At 38.9% G+C, this 21518-nt stretch overlaps 1 protein-coding gene across 2 annotated transcripts; it reads right to left on the bottom strand.

The window, feature by feature from the left end:
• Nucleotides 1–1906: 1906 nt before the first annotated feature.
• On the bottom strand, nt 1907–19061 carry LOC122662561 (serine/threonine-protein kinase STY13-like). Of its 2 annotated transcripts, none has more exons than XM_043858226.1 (3): nt 18931–19057; nt 17735–18828; nt 1907–2282 (listed from the first exon to the last, which is right to left on the bottom strand). In XM_043858226.1, the coding sequence occupies exons 2-3, from the start codon at nt 18637–18639 to the stop codon at nt 1943–1945; spliced, it is 1245 nt and encodes a 414-aa protein (XP_043714161.1). In that variant the 5' UTR covers nt 18640–18828; nt 18931–19057; the 3' UTR covers nt 1907–1942. The 2 variants fall into 2 exon arrangements, with proteins under 2 accessions (XP_043714161.1, XP_043714162.1); XM_043858227.1 differs by lacking the exon at nt 1907–2282 and adding an exon at nt 17333–17456 and having other exon boundaries at nt 18931–19061.
• Between the last annotated feature and the right edge of the window lie 2457 nt (nt 19062–21518).

The raw sequence follows: 21518 nt of genomic DNA, 5'->3' as shown, positions 1-21518 counted from the left end.
ACCAAGTGAAAAGAGATCCCTGAAAGATTATATCGATCAACCCAAAGGAATCAATCATCTCCTACAGAGTTGAGAAAGCAGGGCCATCAAATGGTGGGGCACTCCCCCCAAAAATTCCAAAAGCAAACAAACCTTGATTGAATCACCTAGGAATGAACACATAAGACAAGTAATTGGTAAGATCAATCCAAAAAACAACTTGGGAAAATTACATGATTAGTTATTTTTGGGTTTTCATTTACAAAACTGTCCACCCTATGTTTGAGTCAACAAAAATAGACAAAAACAAATTAATGTTTACAAAACTGGACAAAATAGTGTCTCTCCCTCCCATACTTACTTTTTTAGATATTTTTACCCATATTATTGCCTTCTCGCCCAGACATCCTCCATTCCCTACAACCCTACCCTTGTCCTAGCCACCGCCATTCTCTGCTATCCCCAGTAACAGAGGAAAAAAAAAGAGATTTTTTCAGAGGGGAACTACCGAGGAAGGAAGGAGAGTCACTGTTTTGTCTAGTTTTGTAAAACTAAACTTGTTTTTGTCTATTTTTGTTAACTCAAACATAGGGTGGACAGTTTTGTAAATGAAAACCCAAAAGTAACTAATCATGTAATTTTCCCAAAAAACTTTATTGGAGATAGATGGAGGGGCACAGATAAGCATCCCTCTTACGAATTTTAAGAATTTGTTGGAATTCATCAATCAAGCATTTGCTCTCTTCCATTAAAAACAAAAAATTCCAGCATTTGCTCCACTCTAACTCTCGGCATTTTGGACAATTGAGTTCAGTAACTGTTATATACTTAAAAGGGGAAAAGTTTTCGGACGGGGAGCATGGTATAGGGGCAAATGGGAGACTGAGTGTGCAGACGCATCAACAGGGGTCGGATTTCCACTTTTCATTGAGACACAACATCATTTTGGCCCATGCAGTATCTGGCGCAAGGGTCACTCTCCCGGAGAGGCTCCTTTGTTACCATACTTGCATCGTGTAGAGCATTGGCAGTCTCTACCTTCTCCCAAAGTCTTGACTGCATTTCCTAGCCCTACCTTAACATAATTTTTGATAAGTCCTACTCTTACCTTAGAGGGATGGGGAGATGTGAACCTGAAAGCTTGAACCCAAGACCTCCTGGTAGCAATGCTGCTTCCATGCACCTCATGCTACCAATGTGCACTTGTAACATATGACCAACTAGAAGGGTTGAGAATTCCATGGATGATTTTCCTCATAAAATTTGACCAACTCTAAAACCCCGAAAAAATGTAAAAAAATCCCAAAGTTCAGGAATTCTATTTTAGATTAAAATAAAATTATCCTGCCTTCTACATAGCTGAACTAAAAGTTCTCCAAATACTTCCATCAAACCTGATTGGAAATAGGAGCAAAGACAATGGTCAATCCCACCCCCCACCTTCTGCCTTCTTTGTAGCCCAGAGTAAAAACTTAAACAAACTATGAATTATAATTTACTTAACACATACAGCAGAGATTGCATCAGACAACTAATTTACGAAGAAAAAGGCAAATAAATATTTATAAAAAAAAAAAAAAGGGATAGCAAAGTAGATCTGAGAAAGAAACCACTTTTGTGAAAAAGAAAAAAAAAAAAAAAAAAAGCATATAGAATTAAGTCAGACCCACATATAACAAGAGAGGAAGGATGCACATCAAATCTGTTCTACTACTACATCAGCAACAATAGTCCAGTAAAATAAAAAGGCAGAAACCAGTAGATACCAGCACCAAGCAGGTAAATACCAGAAACCAGGAGTCTTTGTCATAACATTTCTTTTCCCTATCTGAACAAAGAAGATACTGGTAGATACACAAGGCTAAGATAAAATCAACTTCTTTTTTCTCCCCTCCCCCCCACCCCACCCCACCACACCACACCACTTTCCCTTTCTTTCTTTTAACAAAACCGTGAAGTAGGATCAGTCGGTTGTCATGGGTTGAGAAATGCAACACCTGAAGCGGGCCTTGCGGACAGTAGTCATGATTTCTGTTTCAGCATTCTCAAGCATCCTAACAACTTCAGCAAAGGATGGTCGGACCTCAGGATTAGCATCCCAGCAGCGAGTCATGATTTCAGTAAGTACAGGTAGGCAGTCATTGGGTATGATTGGCCTGACACCCTTGTTGACAACAGCAAATGCTGCCTGCACTGCTGTCATATTTTGGAAGGGAAGCATACCCGTGATCAGCTCCCAGAGCACAATCCCGAAGCTGTATACATCCACTTTCTGTGTATATGGCCTGTGTTGGATCATCTCTCTGCAGAAAGCAAGGATGGATGCACTCAAGTAGCCCGATTTGGTAAACGAATAACATAATATACATAGGAGAAAAAAACTACACCAGAGGAATTCAATGACTAGGCAACAAACAAATATAGGAGGGTTTCCAACACTGACAGTGTAGAGGGAATCTCCCACACCACACCAATCAGGATGCAGGAAACGGTTTCTTCAATAGGGGAACTGACATGGTCAGGGATGAGTATGTGTGTCAGAAATGTGAGGGGCTGGGGAATCTTTTTCCCAGCAAAAATATATAATCATACATCCTTACAAAGCTCTCTCAAATTTAGAATATAAAATAAGAGAATATATTTCACCAAAAAAACAGAGAGAATATAAGATCATTGTCAATGCTCTCTAAAAGGCCATTCCTACTCTAGCAAGCGAATTTATTCATTTGGGAAATGGCAAAGAGATGGAGGTCCTTCTCAATAAACGGACGTTAATCCTACTCAAACAGGTATGTAAAAGCAACACCACCTTGCTTGAGGCATAGTTGTTAAAGCGGCGACTAGGCATCCTGGCAGTTTTGGAGATGTCCAGGTGACCATCGTTTTTTCAAATATACAAAAGGCGATTGCCTTGGTGTCCTGGGCGACACCTAGGCGACTGTCTTATTACATGGTGTTGCTTTCTTTGTTGTTTAACTCTTAGAATTATGCTGTTTTAAGTGTTTCTATTTCTAATTTTATAATGGGCTTATATATAAAGAATAATATACATTTGTGCTACATGGGATCAGAGAGTATAACTATCAAGACTGTTGAAGTGACTAATTTCTCGAAATAAGAGGCTTTTTGTCTCTCACGATCTCAATTCTCACTCCCTGCAACCCCAAATCCCAACCCTTCACTCTCTTCAAGGCTCAAGCCATGACACACAGACGCATTACTTCGGCTGCCAAACATGGCGACATCTGCTATTCCAGCATCTCCTCCATCTATGGCATCTTCAAGACTCCAACGGTAATTTTTTTTCTTCTTCTCATCTCATTCCTCTTCCTCCTCCTCCCCGTGACACACAGAGCCATAGACGCACTATTTTGTACAGTTGTACCCTTTTTTCTTCCATTTCGCTCACTCTCTGTATTCTGTAACTTGAAAGGTGTAACCGTATTTTCCCATCTTTCTTTTCCTCCATCCTCTTCTTCCTCAAGTTTCAGCTACTAAGGCTTCCACTACTGGAATCTTCAAGTTGAGTTTCACTTTGTTTCAGGTCTGAAGTCTGAACCTACAGGTACCGCCACTGCCAGTTCAGATTTCAGGAGTTTTTGGTGGATCAAAGACTTTATTTCTGTTTCAGGTCTGAACCTACAGGTACCACCACTTAGGCCACTTAAATTTATATTTTCAAGCTAATTGTGAGCTATAATTTCTTGGGGATGCTGAATTTTCCAAGTGGATTATTGGTGTAGGTTGTAACGGTGTTCTGCTTTGCTTTTCCAAGTGGTCTATTGTTAGCTATTATCTGTGAGACTGTGACTAAAGATATATTGGAAATATTATCTATTGTTAGCTATTGCTTAACAAAATTTCTACTCCTTTTTTTTCATAAACTATATTTCTAATTCTGCTGCTGGTATTTTGGAAATATTTCTAATTCAGTTGCTGGTGTTTTTCTTTGTACAACAGTTCTAGCAGCCTAATATAAAATGGATGTTGCACTGATATGATTCTTGATGTAGCATCTAACCATATAAGTAGAATTATATCATTGCTAATAGTAGATATAATGGATACATTAAAAAGAGAGTACTAGGACACCTATGTTGCCTTGCGGCCGCCTAGTCGCCTAAGCACTTAGGAAGTCCCTCCAACGCCTTGGGTTGCTTAGCGCATTGACAGCCATGGCTTGAGGCCAACACAGGTGAGGGAGCTGTGAGGCCTACCAAAGGATAGTTTGGAATAACGTCTCACGTAAATTATTGAAATATCATCAACAGGTTTGTGCTTCAACAAGGGGTAATGTGGGACCGATTTGGTTTGGTTCAATTTCTGTTCAAAAAATGGTTTAGTCTAAGAGATAGTTCAGATCTGGCCTTGTGAACCAGGTAAGGTTAATACAATACATGGAGCCCAGTTTGGAAGTGTCTTCACTGCTTGCGAATCCAAGAATTCCAGATTTTCTGTAATCTCATCTTCAGCAGATCTTGGGTTAGTTTAGTTAGTTCATTTCCTTATATTTAAGTTGTCTAAATAGAGTGGAATATGAATTGTAAATTCCAAATTTACCTCAGTAAAGTTTTTTTTAGATTCCTTGTCAGTCTAGTAAACTCAATCTTAGCCATGCAAGGGGGAGATTTCCTTCTTGAGATTGCGATCTCTTCTTTCTCTCCTCTCCCTTCCCCATGATTCTGTTTCCCCATTTTCTCTCTCCCCTCACCCCCACGATCCTCTTTCTCCCTTTTTCTCTCTCACTATCTACTGTTTTCCTCGTATTTTCTTTCTATTTTTATATCAATTTGATAAATTGACAAATTGTTCGCTGATTCTAAAGTTAAAATCTTTAAATCTGGTCATCTATATTCTGATAGTATCATTATAGATCAGTTTGACAGTATATTATCTGTTCCTGCGAAATCTCTCAAGATATAAGCAAGACTGCCACCAGCAGATCCTGCTTTCAATCTGCATCATTTTTCCTCAAGGAAAGAGCACTAGCATGGATAATCAGGTAGTATAGGAAACTCAGAGCAATAAGTCACCATAATAACTTCACATTTGCAATTACCATCATGAAAAGAAAGGACGTAGGTAGGAAAAGTCGCACCCTTTTTTTTTTTTTTTTTTTTTGGGGGGGGGGTGGGGGAGGAAAGGGGGACTCTAGCTGACCTTATAAAACATTCATATGTACCATCATAAATAGAAAGTAGAAAAATAGGAAGTCAGACCCAGAACATGGAAAGAGCTGTTACCATACTATCAACATAATAAAAGCATTATTCAATCATCAAGGAAGTACAAGCAAGTTAAACAAGGGGGAAAAATAAATCAACTTGTAAATAAACATGGCAAGGTAAGTCTCCACATTACCTACATCATCCAAGCGTGATTCACTCCACTCCAACACAACCATTAAGAGTATGCAATAGGTCAGACAGTATGAAGTTCTAAAGGCAGCTCAAACATAAAGAACAGGATATACACTGTCAGCACATTACCCACATCATAAAAGCACAACAATTCAATCCATCTTTGCCAAAAGAGCCCTTTTGTGAAAAAGTATGATTCAAAAGAGGGGAGGGGGCTTCCAACATTTGTCTCTTCTCCCTCTTCCCACCCTCCTTTCTCTATCGTCTATGCTTGTGTGTGTGTGGCTTCATTCAAAAGCACATTTAGTGCATGCGCAATTTACAGAGACCAACACTATGTATGCTAAGCTTACACAGATCCAACCACCAGTAGCCCTCCCCTCCCTCACCCGTCTTGCTCAGTAATCTGACTGTAGTGTACATTTCTGCTTGAAAGGGTTCCACAAGATTGGAATCAAGAAGTCCAAGATAAGAAAGTGAGAACAGCCACATTTTTATATCAAAAGCAACTGAGTGATGCAAACATCAGATCACTGTACCACCCAAAGAATCATCATTGGTTACAAAAACTGTGGTGTCCACTGATGGGACATTTCCAGCTTAAGCCAAGGTCCGTATATTGGATTGTGAGAAGGGCATGCTCCATTAAATCTTTTGAGGGGGATCCAGAAGAAGAATTCATTTAAGGTAACACATCTACTAACAACCAAGCAAAACCCAAATGAAAGGGAAATAAAGACAATCCATTTGAAGCCGCACACAGAAAACTTAACTGGATATAGATGTGATTGACTGTCATTTATTGGAAGCCCATCAGCTATTTCAAAATGCTTCAGGCTGTTATTGCTCCATTTTGACATCAGATGATTTGCCAGACCAGCTGGCTTTAGTAATATGGATTTAAAATTTATGATTCCCAGGTATGGATTTTTTTTTCTTCAACAAATTTTCTTTAAGATCCAAAGCAGACGACAAAATCAAAAGATGTTACGACACATAAAATTCACAGGTGCCTAGATGCCCATGGTTTGCTAAAAGCTATATTTCTTAAAGAGATTAAAAAAAAGGGACGTCCCAGTACACGAGGCTCCCACTACTGCACGGTCTCAGGAGGGGCAGATGTACGCAGCCTTACCCCCCCCCCCCCCCACTTTGCAGAGAGGCTGTTTCTTTGATTCGAACCTGAGACCAGTAGGTTGCAATAGAGCAACCTTACCGTTGCGCCAAGGCTCACCCTCTATATTTCTTAAAGAGATTATTTCATTAAAAAAATGTCCCACAAAGAAATCGACCTAAAATGAGCAAGTACTAGAGCACATAGGACCTCCCAATATTTGATAATGTAGCAAGTCATGATGGTTACAGAAGGCCACAAACAGTCATTGCATGTAACATGCTCTAAATTTTTATATTTTGGTAATATTGTCCTATGGAGCTGCTCTGAATCATATTACACTAATTTTATCTTGTTTGGTGCTCTATTAGGTCTATTTTATATTTCGGTGAGTTTTAAGTCATAACAGGGAGCCTGAACGTAACAACAATAAGTTCTAGGTTTATTTTTGTTATCTGACACTCAAGTCCATAGTTCTAAAAGACTAAAACTCTCCGAGATCTCCGAAAACTCGAGAATCTCAGGCCACTCGAGACGAGTTAACATACGAGACACAGAATATGCACTAACTCGAATATCTTGACCGAAATTTTGGCGAGATTTTGGTACTTTGTACTGTCTAATTTCGGAAAACTACTACATTCCACATTATGAAAAAGCACCAACTCAAGAGCACACTTCGAAATTTCGAGGTAACTCGGCAGAGAAGGGATTTTTTGTCTAGAGAAGAGGGAAAACATTGTTTCTTGACTTTTTGGCCACATCATTACTCAATACAACTGGGATACACTACTGGGGGTTGCCACATCACTACAAAGAAATAGTTGTATTGTTGGGAGTTGGGACATGGAAGACAAGTGAAGTATGTTGACTAATGTATTGTTCACTGTTGAGTGTCCATTTAATATGCATTGTGAACAGTTCATGTGGAGGACTTTGTAGTAAAAACTTTAAGTCTAACTATTTCTTAAATAATTATTCAATATTATGTGTCTTCATCAATTATTGCACAATTTACTTGTTTTACTTGCCAATTATGTCTCATATCATTCAAACCATGTGTAGAATAGGCAATATTACATTAAGGGTTCAGCCTGTACTACCAACCAAGGGTGCAAATCCAAAACACCAAATTGGGTGTTTTTTTTTATTTTTTCAATTTGAAGATTAAATATGTTTATTAAGCCTAAACCAAGCTTCTCTTTAAGTTTCGGAGCCAATTATGGCCATTTGCCCACCGAAATGTCATTCCGAAACAACAACAAAAAAATGCATTGTCTCGCCAAGATCTCGAGAATCTCAACTTGGTCGAGACAAAAAACTTGAGAAACTCAAGCTTCTCGAGACAAGTTATTATATGAAACCAAAAAATAAATTGTTAAAACTCGACAAACTCAACCGAGCTTTCGAATATTTCGAGAATCTCGACCTCCTCAGTACTTATAGAGTCATAGTATTGTATTGTTGGGACTTGGGAGTTAAGACGTTGAAGACTAGGGTAGTAAAGTGTCTATGAATTATGTATTATTCATTGTACTTAGGTTGGGTGTCTATGTAATATGCATTGTGAACACTTCATTGTATCTTGTGGTTGTAGTAGAAAATTTAAGTATTTAACTATTTCTTAAATAATTATTTGCATAATTTACTTGTTTTACTTGCCAATTATGTCTCATATCATTCAAACAATGTGTAAAATAGGCAATATTACACTAAGGGTTCGGCCTTTACTGCCAACCAAGGGTGCAAATCCAAAACACCAAATTGGGTGTTTTTTTTTTCAAATTGAACCTTTAAATATGTTTATTAAGCCTAAAACAAACTTACCTTTAAGTTTCAGAGCCATCTATGGTCATACGCCCACCAAAACATAATTCCAAAACATTTAAAAAAATATAAATACATTGTCTCGCCGAGATCTCGCTGATCTCGGAAAACTTGACCTGATCGAGACCATAGTCGAGACCGAGTTTTAGAACCTTGCATGCAATTATAGGCTGTCATTAACTCTTGGAGTAGTGAGCTGACAAGAAGTATGGCTTTGAATAAAGTTGAATGGCGAAATAGGATCTGTGTATTTAAGTACACTTGTATTTGTTTGATCTATGTCTCCTTCAAGTTTCTAACAATTATTAACAAACCGTCGAATCATCACCATGTATGATTATGAATATGCCTAATGCTTAAATGGTTTATGGTTTGATGTTTTTAATACCTAATGCTTATTTAAGTTGTTTTACACCTCTACTTAAATTATATGTGTTCTAAATATTGTGTGAAATAGCCTAGGGTAGAACTCACGTACATCGTAAAATACCAACCTAGGGTCCGAAGTCAAAGTAGCATTTTTGGGTTTGAATGTGTAAAAACTAATATTTCCATTGTGTTTAGAAGGCCTAAAATAGGGTGGATGTCGAGTTTCAGGACCTATCTTGGCCATACGGTCACCAAAACCCACCATTGAACTAAGACGGGGAAAAAATAACCCATCTCGCCGAGATCTCGGTAGAACTCAATTTTGTGGCCTGGCAAAACCAGGGGCGAAACCGAGACCTAAAACCTTGAGTGGTAGATATCGATTTAGGTGTTTGGTGTTTTATTGCTTTAATAAGTTGTGGGCTGTAAGTTAGTTATTTATTTATGAGAGAAAGAATGCTACCTAGACGCGTGCAGTGCACGGCACCTGCGCCTAGACACAAGGCCATGCAAAATGACCGCCGCACCCCCATGGAAAGGCGGAAATCCCGGAGGACACAGTGTTCATTTCGCACGGCCCTGTGTCTGGGCACAAAGGTCACACGCCGCATGCAACCAAGTAGCGTTCTCTTTCCCTTTATGTATTAAGAGTCCTATTGTAACTTCCGATTTTAGGATGTCGATTTAGGAAATAAGAATCCTTAGCAAAGTCTATTTCTTTCTTTTCGGTCTATAAATACGTAATCCAAACCCCCCCCCTCATCCAATGGTTTGGAATTGAATAGAATGAATCAATTTGATTTGGTTGTTGCCATTGATGATTGAAGACTTTTCTCCTTTCCCCACGCCAACTCTCTACCACTTTTTCTCTCTCACGAGCTGGCTCTCTTCTTCCTCTATCGGGTAAAAGATCTTTTCTCCCTTTATTATTTTTTTTTCATCTCCTCATTTATTTGAGATTTCTCTCTGCTTCCTATTTTTTCTCTCCTTTCCATGGATTTTGTTCACAGTATCGGATCGGTATTGGCCAGTTCCAAAACAAATACCAACACCGATATGTATCGGTCCGTATGGGCCATATCGAATGTTTTTCCCCTTAAGGATACCAATAACAACATTATTTTGGCCATTTTACCCTCTGTCCATACCACTCCACCGAACCGGTATTGGCCAAGTATCGGTATTGATGTCGTCCATTTTACCCTCTATCTAATTTGCTCCCACAACCATAGTTGTCAAAGCATTAGGCAATCCAAGGCATTCGAGGGCCAGCTAAGCACTTGGACGACAAGGCGCCTACCTACGAGCTTTAGTATTCTCATAAGATTTGTCATCATCTCAATCTTAAAATGTCCAGAAAGACTTTGGAACCTCATACATTAAATTTTTTACTCCCATACCTTTTCTTGTTATAATAAAATAAAATATTAATATATTAAAATAAGGTTTAAAAAAAATTGTATTAAAGAAAGGGGGCTGAGTGCATTCTCAATGGATTTTGCCACAAATACTAATTAAAGAAAGGAGGTTGAGGGAATTAATATACAAACTAAGATAAACAAATATCTTATTAAAGGGGGGAGTTGAGGGAATTCTCGATGTCAATAGATTATAGAAGCGGGGACTGGAGGGCAACGAGAAATAGTGAAGCAAAAACCACTCGTCCTCTTGGAAACGTGCTCTATGCACAACTTTGAAAGAACTGTGGCTATGGCTGTTTGTTCTCGTCGAGGAAAAGTGAAGAAAAAACCACTCGTCCTCCTGGAAACGTGCTCTATGCACAACATTGAGAGAATTGCGACTCCACGGTTGTCTGTTCTCGATGAAGCTGCAACAGCATTGAAGGGAATGGCAGCGGCACTGTAACTCAAACAGGTACACTCCCTCCTCTTTCTTCTTCTTTTTCTTTCTTATATAGTATAAATGATGGCGTGGCGGTGGCTGCAGCAACTTCTCTTCATCAGCGGCAGTTGTTGTGACTGCCACTGCTACTACTACAATCTTCTTCTTCTTCCTCCTCCTCCTCCTTCCATCTTCATCTTCTTCTACTTATTACACTGCTGCTATGGCGGTGGCAGCGGTAGCGTTTGTGTTGTTGTTTACTCCTTCTCGAGGGGTTGTGGGAGTCAAGTCGCAGGGGAGAGCATGTGCTGTCGACACCAAAGTGCCTTGGACAATAAGGCGACAAATTTTTTGGGCCCAGATTTTCAGTCTGGACACCTAAGCGGCGCCTAGGCTACGCTTTGACAACTATGCCCACAACCAAAATGAACTTCCCGCCTACAGCAGCAAAATTTTTCTACCTGAGGAGAGCGCATTTTCTTCTTCATCAGCACATTACATGCATTCATTTCTTGGCCTACATACTATTCTAATCAAGCCATCAAAAGTAAGAATCTAAGCATTTACCCATCATTATTATATTTCCCTTTAAGCAAAATTTGGATTTAGGGGGGGGGGGGGGGGGAAGAGGACAGACTAGGTGATGAGGACATCACTCAGGGATTTAGGATATATCAGAGAAGCAAACATACCCAGCCACGCATCACTTCATTGTAGCTAGATGTCCCTTATTAACTTGTGCGGATGCATATTTCTATTTACTTATGTGTAGTTTGTTTTATTTTGATACATTTTATTTTATTTGGTGTCAAACTGTTGTCTAATGTTGTAATGCAAAGTGGCACAGTTATTAAGAAATTATTGTTAGAGAAGCAATTATTAGGAGTTAATGAGTTACTGCTGGAGTAGTAGTTATTAGAGAGTTATTTCTCTTTTTTATTTTGGGTTTTAAAAGACTATATTCTGGGATGGAAGACAATGAGAAATGTTAGAACTTGTGAGATCTCTCATTCTCTGCAGCATGAGTTATTTCCTGCAAACCTTGGAGCGAATCCAAGTTAGTATGAAGCCCACCACAAAGCTCTCCCCTCTTTCTTCTTTCTTTGTCAACCCCTCCCCCTTATATATTTCTTCCCGCATAAGCTACCTCCCTCTCTCTCTCTCCCCTATTCCTTTTTTCTTTGGGCTAGAATAGAATTGGTTTGTGGTTTGATGTGGATTTCCAAATCTGCGTCACCATCTTTTGACTTAAAAACATCAGGAAATCCAATTTTCCACACCAGCCTAAACTTGATTTACACCAATTTTCATACCAGTCCCAGTTCTTCCCACTTTTGGCTTAAATTATAGCTCCTAACACCATCGGGATTCATCGATTAACAGCAAGGAGGCATTGAGGACACATTCTTTGGTGTTCTAATGTAGGCTAGATTTGAGAGCCTCAATCAATCCCAGAACAGGACCTTTAAACAGGGAATGAATCAAACTTAGGACAGCAATACAGGGGAGGATACGCAATGGGTTATAGTAGTAAGGGTGTAAACAGAACAGCAGTTTAGAGACTTCGAACAGGGCATAGGTATTTTGATTTAGGTCTGAACCTATTTAGAACTCAATACCACAGGTCACTATACAATCAGAAAGTTAAGTCCTCCCTACCGAATTCACAAAACAGATTAGAACTGCAGAAAACTCAACACGGGGTAGGTAAGGGAGAAAATCAATTACTGCAGATCAGATGGTCAACAGAGGCTGAAACTTGGATTGAGTGCTGTTCTTAGGGGGTACAAGGTTCGATCAAAAGATGGGGAAGAGTGGATGATTAGATTGGGCTGGGGGTTGAAGTGATGGAATTAGAAAGTAGGGGACAGAAATAGAAACTAACCAGAGTATTGGTCTGAAAATTGCAGCAGAGAGGATTGAATGTTGAACACAGTTTTCTAATGGTTGTAAGACAGCACAGGGATGAAGAACACAATTGACAACAGCCTCCCGGGCTTCTCACTGCAAGGAGTCAACTGGATTGAACACCAGCCCCTTCTTCCTCAGATCAAACACTAAGAAAACTCTATGGGGAACAAGCAAGCATGCAAACAGCAGCAGTGTTGAAGCAGAAAAATCATGGGCTCTTGTGCCCTCTTGGGTTGCTTTATATAATAATAGAAAGGAGCAGCAGGGTCCCAAAATTAGAAGGTTCCAAATTAAGAAGTTTCCAATTTGGTTACCCTTTGCTTGGAGTACAAGGAAGATTCAGTTTTTAAACTGATGTGAACTAATTGTTGACAATTTCTAACAAAAATAGAAAGTAACTACTATCACTGAAATTAGAAAGTAAACAACTTCATGTAGACCACAGGACTGGACCACTATTTAAATTGAACCATATTGTTCAATTGAACTAACCCAAAATAACTTAAAAATAAAATAGCTAATCCCGTATGCTACCTTATTACCCATACTTTAAGCCCATAAAAGTGTCCTATTACATCCATGTAGCCGACCCCATTTAGTTGGGATCAGGCTGAGTTGTTGTTGTTGTATGAAACAATTTCCAAAGTACGTACTTCTAAGTTATTACTGCCACAATTAATGTGCTCCAAATGGAAGTGACAGGGTGCTAAACATAAACCTCTAACCAAAATGCAAATTGAGTGCAACAACCATTCATAGCATTTCACTAATATGCGAATGTTCAATTTCTCGACCTAAAATTTCATACATTATAACCAATTAGAAAGAACTTTAAAATTCCTACAAGCAAATCATACCAAACTCAGAATAGAAAATACAAATGCAACAGAAAACCGGTCAAGAGAGAACAGAATCAATATTTAAAACTTGCAAATAAAGGTTAGATCAGCCTCCATCAATCTGGATCCAATCCTTAGTTGATTCAGCCCCCCATCCCAACCAATCCTGGCCGAAGTTGGGTGGATGAACGTACATGGTCATGCAATACTTTGGGGGAGCAGAATTGTATCCATGGATCCTACTATGGAGACATGGAACAGAAAATCAAATGATGTTATACTTGTTGCCCTAGTGTTTTAAATCCTTGAAAATAGAATAAAATGCAAAAAGACAAGGGAAAAAAAATCCATCATGCCTTGACTGGGAATTTCTTCCCATCACCCCTTTACTTTTCAGCCACATGGAATGATGATGTTGGTAAGCCGAACATTCAATAGCTTCAAGACTCACTTGATATGCCACTTGTTAAAATTTGGTGAAATACTCCACTGTATGACCCCACCATGAATGGGCTTTTCTCCGATTTTTCAATGTTTCATGTTGATTTCACTTCCTAGACTTTTCAAGCCTAAATAGACATCTGTAATAACACCAGATTTGTCTAAACATTTGACCACGGATAGACAACGCTGTGGACATGTCCACCAAATTTCAGCCCCAACCATATAGCCACATGGCAGTTTTACACGGCATGATGGAAAAGGTGGCCTGATGGATCCACTTCCAAAATATAAAATTTTTATTGCTTACTTTTATTTAAAGAAAAAACTTATAAAAAGTTATACATTGCATTTTGCATGTCATCCCTGGCACACATTTGATAATGCCCGACAAAATAAAAAAAAATAACACTTATTCCCAAAAAACACAATCCAATTATTATAAGAAACAAACTTTTTCCTTTAAAGAGATAACTGTATAAGTATACCATATTTTTTGCCCAAAAGTTCAAAAAATAGAAGAAGAAGATACAGGAAAGTCTTATAGAGGTCAGAGAAAGAAAGCAAAAGGTAAAAGATGGTGAAGAAGAAGAAGGAAATCAAAATATAACTACACAGAATTATTTGTGATTGGATAATAAGCCAATAAAAGAACCTCAATTCCCCACACCAATAGCTTGTGCACATACTACTTTACAAGAGAACTCATGCAATTCAAAATTCATTTATACTACAAAAGCAAACCTGTCTCTATCCCTCTTGTTCTCTTTCCTCCACATGGCATCCCCTTACCACTTAAGACCTTAAACTCATTCCCGTTCCTCCTTGTAACTTCTTACATGGCCCAAACAAATATATAACTTACATTACTAGGGTAAATCATAAAGATTTACTTAAAAGGAAGAGATCCCAAATAATCAGTAGGTCCTGGTCAATTGCATCTCTTATTAGAGAGTTTCATCTCCCGTAAAATCTCACCAGTCACCACATCAACTGATCTCTAATCCTCTCACCCATCCCTAAAAGTCAATCCTCACAAACTCTATCGGTAACTTTCTTGTATCTCCAACAGCCTTACCTAAAAACTCCCTCTCACTGCACTCCACGTTTGATAGATTTGCAACATCCATAAAGATCGCTCTTCCTCTACATGCATAAATAACAATTTTTTTTTAATAGTGCATAATTAACAATTTATTTATGCAATACATGTATAAATAACATTTTCTATCCATACGTATAAATAATTTTTAGGAAACCAACATAACGATACCTTAAATTTTAAAATCCTAAGGAAATCTTATTGTGCTACTCTAAATGTATTCATCAATGGAGGGAGAACAAGACCCTAAATACAGATAGTTCACATCTCTTCATATACAAAAGTTTTAACTGTAGGCTAATAGAAGATTGGATTACGATTATATAAAGTGCAGATCGCAGACAGTACATTAATGTAATATCTCAAGGAACCCACCTTCTTTTTGTGTGTTCTATTCTGGAAAGATTTGAAGCATGAAGCTACCAAGTTGGATGAAGTCCAAAACCTAGATTTTTCTTTATTACTACATTAGGATTGAGAACGGATTTTAAGTTGATTTAGTGTACTCTAGATTGGATGCAGTAAAAATTCTGGAGCTGATTAGAGGGAAGAGACTGGTTCTTCGTTGCCAATTCAATAAACAGGAACCCAGGGGAATCAATGCAATGTTTGAAAAGAGGAGTTGCAACTGCTCAAAGGAGGGTTCATGAGACCCATGGACAGAGGATCACAAAGGATAAGGGAAAATGGGAAATTACAGTAACAAATTTGTAGCAATTTTGCGTGACGTAGATTCCTCTTGCAGAGTCTTCCTTCTTTGAGATTCTTCACAAGTTGCAACATAGCCTTGCTCCGTTTTTCATTTTTGTGGATATAACTTTATTAGAATCTCCCCCCCCCCACACACACACACACGCACACACACACAAAAATGTGTCGGACTAAAGTGACCAAACTGGACCACATATCCCCTCTCCCACTCCCCCTAATAGAGCATATACCCCAATAAAGGAAGGAATACAAAGAAAGGGCGAAAAGTCCTAGTTTTTTCCTAAGCATTCACTGATGAGTTGGTGCTCTTAGTAAAACACTATGTTAGCCTTCCAGCATGGGTGTAAGACATTCAATTCCAGATAGACTTTATTGAAGATAATAGTCGCTGTCTGGCCAACAGCTGTTTCTTCATTTTCATCATTTTTTGAAAAGAGTGAGGAGGCAGTAAATCCTTACACTTGAAAGAGGATGTCCTCCTTAATTTTCAAAGACAAATTTCTTTACTGAGGACTCTCAGGCATCGCAAGTAAGGCCATAAGACCCTAGCTAACAAACTCCATGCTAGTAATATCAAGTTGCTGGATCATGAAACAACTTATTATTTATTATTATTATTTTTTTTATATGGAAAATGGTAGTGCTTCAAACAAACAATGTCTAGGATGGGATCTGGGCTTAGTCTGTTGGCATAACATATATTTTAATCCATCTATATAAATTTAGTCATAGTTCCCTTTATCAATATGACAGAAAAACTTGCAAGTAATTATTAAAATAAAAAATCGTTATCATGAATTCAGAATGCAACAGTATACTATACTAGCACTGCCTGATTTGCTAGTATTTTCCTGGCATTCCTCTTACAAGCATAAAACACTGTCTATCAAATGCTCTGGTTGAAGGGTCTTCAAATTATTGCTGTGAATAGGATATACTGGATAAATTCTGAGAGAATGCATATACATGTTATAGTATCATTGGGGTCATACTTAGTATATTAACTTTAAAGTTGAACAACGCATGTTAAGAATAAGCATGTCTCTTCTTAATGCTATAAACAACTTGAGCCTGTTTCCAGGTGTGAGACATCAACACTTCAGATCAATGGGATGAAACAAAACAAATTTGGATATTCCATTAAAATTATATATATGTTGTCAATAACAAATAATCCTGGATGTGATGACAGCTGCATACACTTCAAGGACATGACATACACTCATAATAATATGGATTCAACAGAGTAACAACTACGTTACTCATGACAAAAATACCTCTTAGAAACCATGATAAGGGATGAACTAAGAAGGATGTGCATTCACGTGTAACAGTTTCACTTAATATGTGTAAGGTCGTCCATCTCCAGTTTGCAGCCAATAAGATCTCTGAGATTAACCAACCAGCTGGGTTGGTTTGGCTATTCTTCTATTGAAGAGGAGTCAGCTGTCTGCAAACGGGAACGGAGATCTAAATAAAAGAACAGTCAACCCCAACCAATCCAGATTGGTGTCCCCTAGGATTGATCCTGGGTTTGACAAAGACCTTTAAATTCTTGTTACAAACCCAAATTCAAAAATCCCTAAGCTTGAGTCTATTGAATGTGGGTGTGTAAAAATTCATGCAGCATTAGAATCAATGCAAGTGATAATAGAAAAACACACACAAATGTAAGCAAGGTAGGTAGACAAGCAGTGTCAATTTTTTAAGAGAGTTTTTGAATTCCAAACAATTCATTACTTACTAAAAACATAAAAACACATTTTATTAAATATCAAAAGGATTTTTCACAAAATAGAATTGCCAGAAAGAGAAACTACTATACAGCAACAAAGGCTGGTGGATTCACAAAATAATAACCATTGTTTTGGAATAATAAAGGTTGTAAAGCACAAGCCAGACAAAACTAGAGCAAAGACCTCAACTGAACAGAAACCAACAAGCTCTCTGTGCACAGAAAACTTAACAGCACATGAAAACCACATCATCGAAATACATTAGAAACATGTAAAACATACATAAACCACAACATAGCAACTAATGTAATCAATTATCATAAATCCAGCAACACCTGATACTAAAATAGAAACCATCATTGACAATTACACAAGCCAGGGAGTGATTTAACATAAGGAGTTGATAAAATTTTGAGAACAGCAGGAGAGAAAAATGAACAATCAGAAACATCAAGCAAAAGAGAAGTCTAAAAAAATTATCAGAAGAAGGGCAAGATGCTTACGGAGCCATCCATCGGTATGTTCCAGTTTCCGGAGTCATCCCCTCGGTCTGCACCTCAATACGCGCCACACCAAAATCTGCAATTTTAATGGACTTGTCTGCAAAAATCAACAGATTATCCGACTTCAGATCTCTGTGAATGAAGCCCAGCCCATGCACATATGCCATTCCCCTTGCAACATCCAAGGCCTGCTTGACTGCCAACTTCAATGGCACTGATCGATTCTGCCTCCTCATAAGGAACTGCCTCACTGATCCTCCTTTTGCATACTCTGTCACAATGCACCAAACCATGGGTTTTCGACATGCCCCAATAAACCTGACTATGTTGGGGTGTTTAAGGGTAGCCAACATCATCACTTCCTGCTGGAACTGCTGTTCCATCAACTGTGCCCTCTCTGTATTGTTCTCTGGCCTTTCCAATATCTTGATCGCAACATCTTCACCATTGTATGTCCCTTTATATAGCTTCCCAAAAGCTCCCTGTGCAAAAGCAGTCCCCATGTTAAGCTTCCTCAAATCGATTGTCCACTCATCATAATTCTGAAGCCCTTCCGTGGGGTATCTGCTATCCATCAAGGCTTGCGCCAGTGCATCATCACTCAGCGCATGGGAAACCCTCCCCGGACGAAGAACACTGTGCCCTACAGAGTAATTGTTGTTGACAGGACGCAGACCGGGATGGCTTAAGATATGAGTGTGGGAATCGTTTGATCCAACGCTGCTGTTGTCCACAGACATCGACACTGAACCTCCACCATTACTCGTCGGCAAACTCCCAACACTGTCGATTGACATGTTGGATCCCTCACCAAGTTTCTCATAAAACCCTTGCGTAAAATCATAGAAGTTGTTCGGATTGTTGTCATTGGATATAATTCCGGTGAACTTTGGACCTTCCACCATCTTTCCGACCGTTACGAACCACCTTCAAATCTCTTCACTTCTTCAGCATCGGATTCTCCAAAGCTTCACAAGCTGGAAAGAAAACCCTAACCAGCAATCACTTTAGCTCTGACGTTCTTCTGAGTTCTGACAGACGTGCTGGTGAAGTTTCTTAAGCATATATCCGTCAAATCACAACTCCGTAAAACCCTAAAAAACGTTCAAATTGAATAGCTTTGAGGGCCAAATTTAAAACTTCAATTCCATTCTAATCCGAAGATGAAATATTCTTCCTAGCGTCAGATACCATACCTGTCTCAGCGTCGGCTCTCTGAGATAAAACTCAAAACGAGGAACCAACAACGAAAAGCTCGAAACAACTGCAGAACAATAGAGCCTGCAAAAAGGAAAGTCAAAAGCAAAAATCCGATTTTTTCTATCAGACGCAGTAGACAAACTTCAACTATGAATCAAATCCTTCCAAACTGGAAAATATATACATATATATATCATAACAAAAGCACATAAAGAAGAAAAAGACTGTAAAACAAAGTCAGAAACCCTGAAAATTGGCAAAATTGTAGATTCATACCTTCAATAAGCGAACAGCGACACAGCGTAGCTCGATCGATGAGGTTTCCTTCTACGATTCTTCAAAATGAAGCCACAGACACAATTCAAGGAAGAATAGTAACTGATCCGAGCTTGAAACACGAGAAAAGTAGCACTTTTGAAGAGCGGTTACGCCCTGTTAAAGACGGAGACCAGCAGTACCGGAAGAAGAGTAAGTCGTCCTCATTTTCTTTTCTCCTCGTTTTAATTTATTGCTTTATTTTTATTTATTCATTCTTATTTTTATTTCTGTTTCTTTATTCTATTTAGGCCCTTGGAGGCTTGGACCAGATCTCATTTTCCTAAGCAGCTCGATAAATTCGCAATTTCTCGCGATTCCCATAGATCCCGACCCATGGACGAACATATCGAGGAACGTAACGGATGTGTTTGTCAGAAAAAAGAAAAGCGAAACGGATGTGTTCGTCAGAAAAATAACGTAACGGATGTGTTTGTCAGAAAAAAGAAGGAAAAAAACAGCGTGACGGACGTGATACTCAGAAAAAAAACGTAACGGATGTGTTCCGCAGGACAAAAAGCGTGGCGGATGTGATACTCAAAAAGACGGAACGGACGAGTTTGTCAGACAAAAAAAAACGTTACGGGCATGACACTCAGAAAAAGAAAACGTAACGAACGTATTTGTCAGAAAAAGAGAACATGACGGACGTGTTAATCAGAAAAACTCGTGATGGAGATGGTAAGAGCAGGACAGGGATTTGGATCCTCTACAGTTGGGCAGCCAAGCGGCCAGAGTGCAGCCTTACACAAGTTGGGGTGAAATGACCGCCCCACTCACTGCCCAAGTGAGATCCACACCTCGCCTGTGTGAGTTCGCACACTGGCCATTTGGCAGTCCACCCGTAGAGGATCCCTATCTGCGTGATAGATGTGATACTCAAAAAAATAAAAACGTAACAGACGTGTTTGTCAGAAAAAGAAAACATAACGGATACGTTTTGTGAGGGAAAAAAAAAGAAACTACAGTGTTCATCAGAAAAACAAAAAAACGCAACGGATGTGTTCACCAGAATAAAAAACGTAACGGATAATTTAGCAAGTACCATGTGACAATTTTACCCTTCAAGAAATATTAATTACCACTATTTTCTTTTGTTGGAGAAAATAGAAAATGGAGAGTGGCAATGACTTGTAAATTGTAACTCTGTCTGGCAGTTGCTCTATGACCAGATGTTTTTCGTTTTTGGGAGGGTTCCATAACGCCAATGCAAGAAGGAATATCTACTCCCATCAGAAAAAAAACAGGAATATTTACATAACACTAATGAGGGTTTGGATAATGGTATAATTCATATTGGTTCACATGGGCCCCACATGGTCAGAATAGGATAGAGGAGGGGTATAAGTTTGGCCCTGCCAATCTGAGCCTGCCCTAAGCCCAAACAGGGCTTGGGTTCGATTTTTCAACCCTGAGGGCAGGTCTAGATTGAAATTTTCAGACCCTGGGTCAAAGTCGGGCTGGGCTAGGGTTGAGGCCTTAGGCTAAGCCCGGCCCTGGTTATGCTTTACCATTTACAATTTTTATTTAAAATGTATTGGTCTATTGAATGAAAGTTTGACAAAATTATTTAACATTTCCCTAGAAGCTTCTATTTTCTATGAATTATGATGCAAAGTTGTATGTATTCAAGACGCGATGCCAAGCACGTATCTCTTTTTTTTTTAATGCATAGAATTATGGTCCATCAGAGCCAACTCGGCCCGATCAAGGTCAATCAGGGCTGAGCTGGGTTGAGCCCGATAAGGTTGGACCTGGGCTAAGATATCTCAGCCTAACCTCAGGGCTTGGTTGGACTTGGCAAAGAGGGCCCAAGGTTGGGCTGGGGTTTTAAAAAACCTGGCCCAACCGGGCCTTGTTTCACCCCTAAGAGAGAGTGTGCAAGTAAGTGTGGTCTATTAAACAAATATAAACAGGGATTAACGGAAAAAGACTTATCTTCATTGGATCCCAACCTTCCTTATCCTGCCATTATTTGATTCACTCTTGCATCCAAGTTTTTCGGTGGTTTTTGGCTTTCTCCGGCAAAGTATACCAATGTTTGGCAAGGATGTCAATCGGTTTAGTTTTAATTTTGGTTCGGTTCAAGATACAACATGTTAAAACCGATACTGAATAAGAGCATGTGTATCCAAATCATAACCGAAGCAACACAGATCGATTCGGTTCGGTTTTTATAAATGCCTTATTTGATTCCATATTCAGTTTTAACCCTAGTTTGTATTTGGTTTGAACCATTTTTTAGGTTTTGGACAAATTTTTTACATCT

This window comes from Telopea speciosissima, chromosome 5 (assembly GCF_018873765.1).
Source record: "Telopea speciosissima isolate NSW1024214 ecotype Mountain lineage chromosome 5, Tspe_v1, whole genome shotgun sequence".
Lineage (NCBI taxonomy): Eukaryota > Viridiplantae > Streptophyta > Magnoliopsida > Proteales > Proteaceae > Telopea > Telopea speciosissima.
This window is presented reverse-complemented; position numbering and strand designations above follow the sequence as displayed.

Bases quoted from the DNA above. Each gene is read 5' to 3' on its own strand.
- LOC122662561 (XM_043858226.1), bottom strand. From the start codon at position 18,639: ATGGTGGAAGGTCCAAAGTTCACCGGAATTATATCCAATGACAACAAT. The intron at 2,283-17,734 runs GTAAGCATCTTG...TGCTTTCTGCAG, and splicing joins ACATACCGATGGATGGCTCC to AGAGATGATCCAACACAGGC.